This window comes from Sardina pilchardus, chromosome 9 (genome assembly GCF_963854185.1).
Source record: "Sardina pilchardus chromosome 9, fSarPil1.1, whole genome shotgun sequence".
NCBI classification, from domain to species: domain Eukaryota; kingdom Metazoa; phylum Chordata; class Actinopteri; order Clupeiformes; family Clupeidae; genus Sardina; species Sardina pilchardus.
Genome location: NC_085002.1, coordinates 25,537,125 through 25,546,622, shown reverse-complemented (window position 1 = coordinate 25,546,622; position 9,498 = coordinate 25,537,125). Strand labels below are relative to the sequence as shown.

The 9,498-nt window shown below is 43.0% G+C and overlaps 1 protein-coding gene across 1 annotated transcript; it reads right to left on the bottom strand.

Moving 5' to 3' along the window:
• Positions 1-2,280: 2,280 nt before the first annotated feature.
• Positions 2,281-7,206, bottom strand: cstf1 (cleavage stimulation factor, 3' pre-RNA, subunit 1). Its single transcript, XM_062544417.1, has 6 exons — positions 7,098-7,206; positions 6,420-6,596; positions 6,042-6,319; positions 5,557-5,754; positions 4,554-4,944; positions 2,281-3,426 (listed from the first exon to the last, which is right to left on the bottom strand). Exons 2-6 carry the CDS (start codon positions 6,586-6,588, stop codon positions 3,167-3,169), a joined length of 1,296 nt encoding a protein of 431 aa, XP_062400401.1. The 5' UTR covers positions 6,589-6,596; positions 7,098-7,206; the 3' UTR covers positions 2,281-3,166.
• Positions 7,207-9,498: the final 2,292 nt, after the last annotated feature.

The window sequence follows — 9,498 nt, the reverse complement described above, 5'->3', positions numbered from 1 at the left end:
TTAAGGAAAGTCTGTACACAACCCTTTGGAACCCGTTATTAAGGTCTTAGTTACAAAAGGTTTCACCCACAGAAACTATTTTGTGAATAACTGGAACTGTGTGTGTGTGTGTGTGTGTGTGTGTGTGTGTGTGTGTGTGTGTGTGTGTGTGTGTGTGTAAATTTCTGCCTGATGCTGGTCTTTTTGCCCCTCATAGTCTTATGTGTCTCAACAGATCTATGGGGAAAGTATGGACATTTGGTTTACTGCACTGTTTTTAAGATTTGTGTATTCCAATTCCAAGCGCCTGACCTTAGATTTGTCCTTCTATTAACTTTTTAAAATCATCAAACTTTTGCCTATTTTGCTTCCATTGGCCTTAGAAGTCTCTTTGAAACTGTCTGGAAAACCAGCATTCCAGATGCTATTCACTGCTGCCAATGCTGGTGTTTTATAGGTACTATTTGCCACAATAGGACCTGAAAGGCAACAACTTTTTCTGAAGCTAGAGATTCTGCTGCGCTTACATGCTTGTACAGTTGTGCACCAGGAATGTTTCTTCTTGTATTCTTTCTGATGCTCAAGTAACTTAAAAACACTGTTACAGTAATTTCCCGCATATAAACCGCATTGTGTATAACTGTGTATAATTGTGTTTTATGCAAGTTAAAAGAAACAAAACCATATTAACTGCCCCCCTGTATTCTGAAGACATTTAGCAAAATCAATGTATAAGCCGCAGCTAATAGTCGGGAAATTACGGTATCTCACTTTCCTAAAACGTAGAACAGTGTACAGCTAAACGTAAGAGCATAAGGGTTTTCTAACGAGTAACTGGGCCCTGAGTTCAGAGACCAGACCTCCCCGGTAAAGTGAAAGTGAAATCTTTTGTTAATTAACTTCAGCGCAACTCTGCCCACTTTGCACGTCTGACTTCACTCTGGCCAAATAGCCTACGCTGTAAAACTCACACCCTTCATCCGTTTAAAAATTAGAATTTAGGATTATGTAGCATAATGTACTATAAACACTCACAAGTGATAGATTTAGATGGATATGGTTATAGGATTTGTCCAAAGCGACTTACAAATAAAAGCAATACAATGATTAATTTAACAGTGAGCAATTTCCATAAGATGGCCAGACATTATGGAGAATAGCAAGATTAGATGAGGAATGGATAGTAGCCTAATTTCCCACCTAAGGTAGACAGTCCAGCTGTAGTCATTTACAACATTAAATAGACTGGTCAGGCCAAGCACATTGGAGTTCCCCCACACCATGAATATATTTTTAGAGGTAGTAACTTCCTCTTCAAACCTCTCAGAATTCTGTAACCCTGGACCACAATCATATGAAAATTGAACAATATAAACAATACATTTGTAGAGGTGGCTGGGATTTAGTTTTGAGGCTTACTTTTACTACAAGTGTAAAATGTCATGACTTTTCACTGACAAAATAATGGATTTCTGTGATCTATAATGAATGGTGCAATATACTGACCAAAGATTTCAGAGCAGCCGTGTAGCGCTCAAGAATCTGAGCTTTCTTAGAGCTGAGCCATCCTCAATCACTCAAGCAAGCAGTTAAGCTAATAAACAGAGATACAACTATTCATGGAAATATATTTCTGTTAATGTGTTTTGACAAATATATTTTAAACTGCTACAATGAAATTCACCGGTATTCCATGACTCTGCTCCAAATAGGATCAGTGACTTTCCATGTCTGTAATAGACTTAATGAAAATTCCATGATGTTACAGAGATTCTATGATCAGTGTCACAGACACCTTGAACCACAAGGGTAAGGGACATAAGGAGTCTGACACATCTGGCTAAAGGGTAGACTCACTCAAATTGCATTGCCTACCATCACTCATGGGAAAATTTGTCTTCTTTGTAACTTCAATTCATGAGAAACAAGATTCATCTGCAAAGCAAGGAGGAAGTCTTTTTTTCTACAAACCCCAGCATGTCACAAACCGTGTGGTTGTGGTCTTTTTCACATGCATGCCTTATGCGATGGCAATTCTTCAACCAAATGCCATCAGCTTCCGGTGAGTCACAGTGTACTGATGAGTTCAATATAGACAGTAAAAAGTTTAGATATGGAGGAGTGTTCTGAAGAAGGATCTAGCTCTATCTGATGGACCAACTCACATACTATCAACCACTCACCTACCCACACACATGTGATGGGAGTCGAGAAACTTGACAGTAAAATTAGACTTGCAACACTTCCACCACTTCCACCAACGCATAGATTAATTAATCCATTTCTGAGGAAACATTTTCAAATTAATCTGTTTATTTGCTAAAAAGGCAACAATTTGTATTGTTCTTTTTTCATTTATTAAAAAAACAATGGGATCATACCTTTACTAAAGTAATAAACATGTACAAAACAAAGATTGAAAAAAAAAAACCACACACTTTCATATGAAATACACCCACGTTCGAGCAGATAGACAATAGACAAACAAAATGGAGAACACAGTTCTAGTTTCAGTTGTATCTTCACATTTCACCCTTTGAGAGCCAAATCAGAGGACAAATCCTAAACAAGACAGTGACTACTGACCAAACATTCTGACCAGTCCTGCTTGTGAGGTACCTCCCTCTTCCTTTCAAATAAGGTACTGCACCCAAATAAACTGTGGTCTGGTTTGCGTTTCTCATCTCCACTGTGGCTATAGCAGGGTGGCATTTTAGAAACAAACAGTGAAAAAAAACCACATCGACCTTTCTCGCCATTCAAACCAATGGTATGGCTCGTTAGAAATAGGAGGCTTACTGTTGTTGGCTGTACCGCACCCCACAATGCAGGCAGGCTTTTTTGTGCAGGGCTTTGCATGTAGAACACTCAACCTCAAACTTGGCTTCAGGGCAGCAACAGCGATCAGCACACAAGAGGGAGAATTGGAGCATGGCTGGAAGAAGAGAGATACAAAGGCATGTACAGGAGAGTGAAAGAGAGAGAACTCCTCAGAAAGCTCCTCAGCAGTATGACTGGACATGAACTGTATTGGCTGACAGTCTGTGATGTTGATGCAAGGTCTTTATTGTTCCCCTTAAACCTCACATCTCTTTTCCCTCTCTTGTTCCTGTCTTCATCATCATCATCACCCTCATCCTCCTCCTCCTCCTCCTCCTCCTCCTCCTCCTCCTCCTCCTCCGCCTTTTCAGTCGGTGGTGGTGCGGCGGTACCAGAAGCGCGCGCGGAAGTCGTCGCTGCAGGTCATGAAGCCGGGGTTGGTGGGCGAGTGGACGATGCAGCGCACGATGTTGTTGTGTCCGAGCGAGAGCAGGTTCTTCCTCTCGGCCGTGCGCGAGTCCCAGCAGCACAGGCTGATGGTGCGCTCGTCCGGCAGCAGCACGTAGTCCTCCGTGTGGTTGAACACCCCCTGCGTGCGGTGCATCTGACGCCCGCTCAGACCCGCACCTGAGCACGCACACGCACACGCACGCGCGCACACACACACACACACACACACACACACACACACACACACACACACACACACACACACACACACACACACACACACACACACACACACACACACACACACACACACACACACACACACACACACACACACACACACGCACACAAATGCACACAAATGCACACACACACACACACGCACACACACGCACACATATGCACACACACGCACACACACACACACGCACCCACACATTTTAGAGATTAACATTCTACAGGTGTTAAGGTATATGCTGCATTAATGGTTAAGGATTAATTCAGCTACCTCAGGCAACTTTTATGTTGCAAAGTTGATAGTATGCTCTGTAGGAATGTTCTACCGATACATGCATCCCATGAAAGACAAACTGTTCACAAGAAAGCTACTGACCTTCCCTGAATTAATAAGTTCTTTAAAACATTGTCCTAGTGCTGCTACAAGTGGCCCACATTTGCTCAGCTCTTCATTAGACTGTAGCATGAGAAAATCTGACCCATATACAAGTTACAAGGTACAGTCCTCGATTCATGAAAAAGACCGCTGATTTTTTAAGCTCTTTCAACCAATCAACTACCCCATTTCCTTCAGTGCCCAACAGGGGACATCTTGGGTTTTGGGAAAACTGTCATTTAATCAATTATTATACAATACATAAATAAAAAATAATAATCAACAGATTAATCGACTAAGAATAATCATTAGCATCCTCTCTTTCTGATTCATAAAGCCAGGGTTTGTGAAAGAACACCAAAGTTGTTTCCAAGTGCACAAAAGGACAGCTTGTGGACAAAATAATAAATACTTGTAAGGAATGTAAAACGTATTTCAGGATACGTTACTAAAGCCTCGTTCGGAGTACCACAATGTAAATAGCCATTCTCAGATATTCAACTAAGGTTGCCAGTAGCAACACCAAGACCATGGGTTGAAAGGTATCTACAGGTTTGCTAAATTAAATATGAAAAATGTAGATGGGTTGAACTTCTTGGAATGTATCGTCATCACCTATAATAGTGAGTGGCCATACATAACACTGCTAAATGTCTAATCAAATACCCACGCAAGCGGACACCAGTCTTACCTGTGTACTTGACCAGCGTGCGTCCAGTGGAGATCTCCCACAGCTTGGCCACGGAGTCCTTCCCGCTGGAGAGGATGTACTTGGAGTTCTTGGAGAAGATGGCCGAGCAGACCTCGGCGCCGTCGTGGGCCTTGTCGAAGGTGGCCACGCAGCGGTTGGACACGCCGTCCCACAGCTTGATGCTGCCGTCCTTGCTGCAGGTGACGTAGCTGTTGGCGGTGGGGTTGTAGCTGACACTGCTGATGGTGTCCGTGTGCTGGTCCAGCGGGTTGCACGAGACGAAGCACTGGAAGGTGTTGACGTCGTACAGCCGCAGCGTCGGGTGCTGCGTGCCCACCAGCAGGAAGTCGCCTGACGGGTGGAAGGAGATGGAGCGCAGCATCTCTGCTTCCTGACGAGACGTGGGAAAAGGGGGAGAAGGGAAAGTAGTTTATTTTGCTGGGACTGGATTACATGGTTCATAATTAAGATTTTCATTCTGGAATTTACACATCACCTTTATAACATTGTTCTCCCCCTCCCCCACAACCTTTTGTTAGAAATTCACCAGCACATACAAGTACATTACAGCAATTGCTAGTTTTGCATTTATCTTTTATAAAACATAATTTTCCAAATGATCCTACAACCTGATCAATCTCACATATCATAAAAGATCCAGAACTACAGACAGTTCACAAAAACGTATAACATTCCTGTTACACAGCCTCTCTGTGCACAGCTATATGTAGGGCTGCATCGATTCATCATTTAGTTCCTGACTATAAATGAATCGCCAACTATTTTGATAACCGATTAATCAGTTTGTATTTCTGTTTTTTTTTTTTTTTCAAGAAAATATATATAAATATTCTCGGATTGTAGCTTTTTAAACTGAATACCCTCAGCTTTACTTAATCCTTTATGACAGCAGTACATACATGATACAACATACTGTACAACATAATCTTAGGCTTTGGGAAACAATTGTCGAATAGAAAACAATCATTAGTTACAGCCTTACTTGAATGTGTTTGAAGGCTCTTTTGGCTGAAGGTTTAGAGTAGTCGAACAGCTTGAGTGTGTAGTCCCGCGAGCCCGATGCCAGGATCTGTTCCGTGGGGTGGAAGGCCAGGCAGGTGACCTCATCGACATGGTCGTAGAGGGTCCGGATCACCGGGTGGTTCTCCATGTTCTGCTGTGCCGTCTCGTTCATCATTACCTACAAGACACACGTGCCACTTTTAAAGGTCATGTTGATTTGTTGTTGTTGCTGATCATCTTGTTTACATTTTCACGTATGTTGTGTGTGGTGTCTTAAGCTGCTGGGACCTTGAATGTCTCCTTGGGAATCAATAAAGTATATATCTGTCTATCTATCTATGTCCAAGATGGAATAGCAGTCAGGTGTGGGTGAAGTGCCATGCAACCTGCTGATCTGTCAAATTTCACATTTTGAAAAGACATTTTGACACATCATCATATATACATAGAGAAGCCACAGCTCACCTCTATCGGCATAGCACTCTTGGCCAGCATCCGTTCTGTGTCCAGGATCTTGATGGAGGCGTCGGCAGACCCAGTGGCGATCAACTGCCCGTCTCGGCTGTACGTGGCCACTCGGCAAGGGCCCTTGTGCGATGTCACGTAGCACGTCTCGTACTCGGACGCTTCGGGGGACATGGTTTGTACATCGGCGTCAAACTCCAGGTCGATGCCCACCCCTGGAGCCACGGTGTCCGAGCGTCCGATGGCGTACTGCACGGCACTGTCATCGTTTTCCATGCCTGTCATCCAACATTGGTTTTCGACAAAGTCAGATACATACAGTGGTTTTAAACGGTCGTTTTAAAGCGAGCAATACACTTTTGTTAATGGTCAACTTACCTATTTTAGCGAGCTGCATGAGCTGTTCTGATGGAGAGACAACATTGGCCGGCTTGACTTCGTTGATAAGACTGTTGGCTATGTTGGTGTACCCATCATATAACAACTGGCTGATGATTAACTTGTAAAGATGCTGTCGGTCTTTCAACGTGGGCTTGGGTCGGTACATTGTAAGAGCTGTTGACACCCGAAAAACAAAGATCACTGCCAGGAGAACTTGCATGGAACAGTATCAAAGAAGTCAGACATACGAGAAATAACGTTACAAGTGACTTGAAGAAATGACCCAGGGTGCTAGTTATAGTTAATGTCTAATCGCACAAATTCACCCGCAAAAAACTACCCTAGCAAACGAAATGTACATAGTTTAGGTTCTCGATTTACTATTGATCACGTCCTCTAACTTAATGTCAACACGCGTCTCTAATGTACCACATGTTGTTGAAACACTATTAGCAAACAACGTATGTTTATTAGCTGGCTAACGTTGCCTGGCTAGCATTGCTAACGGTGTTATACTGTCTACATTTGTTAATGATCACGCTGTAAATCCAGGATGCTTTAACAAACCATTGCAATGCAATATAGAACACTTCTACAAAGTTTTAAAACCACCCAAAGAAACCCACAGTTTGAAAACCAATGGTATAAAAATGAATGAAACTTGAGGTGAAGTACCTTCCGTCGCTGCACTGCATGAACTTTCCACACGCGCTGAACGTAACCTACGTAACGTCACAACGTCAAGTGTTTTGCGCAGACTCCTGACGTTAGGAGAAGTCGTGTAGTGTAGTTCATGAAATATCCACTAGAGGATGGTACTTGCTGATCAAAACCGACTTGTAAACTGGGATGGATGCTGATCGCTGTCTGTGTACTATTACTCTGTAGTAATTCTGTTGATTTCAGAAAGACGTCTCCTAACTACTAAAAGCAGCTTCAGGAAATGGAAGATTGGATATCTCACAGTAAGTTTGAATCTCTATCTATAGGCTTTAGGCCTAAACTAACTGTAGCCTCCTGCCTGTCCATTCCTGTCATGTGTGTGGACATGGCTTGATTGTTTTGACTGGTAAAACTCATAACACTAGACAGCAGACAGTGCAGCAGGCCTTAACAAATCACTTTGCAGAAGAGCACAGAGGAGCAGATTGTATACATGTAGGGCTTGAGAGGGCTTCTGTGCCCTTGCTTATGGACATGAGTCATTCTCACCTCCTGTTTCAGGGCTGCAAATGCAAAGAGGAAATCAGTTGTGCATCCACTCTCTCAGTGCATGGTGCAGGAATTGAGAGACAGGCTATTCAACCTCCTAACCTCAGGTTAACCTCAAATAGTTTCAGTCAAATAATCTAGAACAGTTCTGTTACAGTTACAGTTGCAGCAGTATAGTCTACTCTATGGCATGTCTGTATGACATAAATGCATAGCTTATACTGTAACTGCTACAGTATACATTCTATGTATTGTAACCATAAAGCAAGCATCATTCTATCGTTAACAGCCTCTGGTCCCTTTTGGCATACTAGTAATGTGGCCTGAATCCTAAAAAAACTGTATAGACTCGTTTCTTTTACCACCTATTGTTTCAAACAAAAGGCTTGTTGGAATAAGAATATCCTCTTTAAAAAATCCTATCACACACACACACGCACATGCACACGCACGCACTCACGCGCACACACACACACACACACACACACACACACACACACACACACACACACACACACACACACACACACACACACACACACACACACACACACACACACACACACACACACACACACCACAGTCGGCATCACAACACCCTCCCACGCAGTGTGCATGAGTTTCCTGCACGTGGCTTCCCACACAAACACATAAAAACAACCCCATGACTGACTTCAGTTATATAGAAAACGAGTGCAGTGGCGCAAGATTGAGTTAGATCAACATGGGAATGGAATTGTGAAATTGAGTAAACTGTCATTCTTCAGCGAAATCTTTCACAGTTCTTTTTTATAAGGACAAAGTGTCTTTGGTTGCCATGCCAACACAAGCTTCGTTTTCCTTACTGGACCAGTCTGTGGTTGCCTTGGAGACCAGGAGTAAGAAGAATGCATCAGGGAAATAATATCACAACTTAGTGCTTCCTACTTCTCGTGCTCTACCATGTTATTTATTTGGACATTTATATGCACAAAAAAGACATACAATACAATACATACAAAGACATACCGTAGACTGGTACATGATCAAGTGAAGTGACTGTACAGATCTGCTATAGTGAACTATTAATGGGCAATCATGTCATCAAAGCAACTTTAATATATAAACCTTCAAGGGGGCTCCCCGCTTCTCTTCTCCCTTCTGTTTTGCTTATCTGTATGCATAAAGCTAAAGGTCAGGTGTTCTCACCTTCTGTCACGTTGAGATCAGTTTAGTGCTGCTTTTTGTGGGTTCTGCGTTCTGCTATTTAACCCACTCCCTTTTCTTGAATTCGCTCGCGCTCTCTCTCTCTCTTTCTCTCTCTCTCTCATAAAATTAAAATTGAAGTTCATTATTTGGCTTGACACATAATTGCATGTGCTTCGTCAAATCCATATAGACCAACAGAGTCAAGTTCTGTAATAAAGTTTAATTGACAAAAGGCAATTTGTTATATAGATTGATAGATTTCTCTCTCTCTCTCTCTCTCTCTCTCTTTCACTTCAGTTCAAATGTGCTTTACTGGTATGCCATCAACAATCACAAATCATTTCTCTCTCTCTCTCCTCCTCTCTTCCTGTAGCTCATGACCTCCCAGAGGCCCTGCTGCTAACGACTGCTTCATTAGTTCCCAGAGCCCCGGTGCCAGGGGCCACGGTCAGTATACAGTAGTGGCGCATAGGCCTGGCAGCCGTCGACAGTGCCGAAGGCTGCCAAGCCGGGCCGCATCCCCTCATACAAACCCCCTTTTTGTTCTCACTGATCTGTAGCATCTCTCCGCTTTGAGGAGGTGTTGAAAGTCCCATAAAGCCTGGCTCAAAGACAAATTTCCCTCTTTCCGTGGGCCATTCCTGTCCTAGGTCCGTGTTGTGCGCCTGATATGAAA

What these genes read in the sequence shown, in the direction of transcription:
- cstf1 (XM_062544417.1), bottom strand. Translation starts at nt 6,588, where the DNA reads ATGTACCGACCCAAGCCCACGTTGAAAGACCGACAGCATCTTTACAAG. An exon ending in CATGCAGCTCGCTAAAATAG is followed by an intron (nt 6,320 to 6,419) that starts GTAAGTTGACCA and finishes GTTGGATGACAG; the next exon opens with GCATGGAAAACGATGACAGT. An exon ending in AGAGTGCTATGCCGATAGAG is followed by an intron (nt 5,755 to 6,041) that starts GTGAGCTGTGGC and finishes TGTGTCTTGTAG; the next exon opens with GTAATGATGAACGAGACGGC.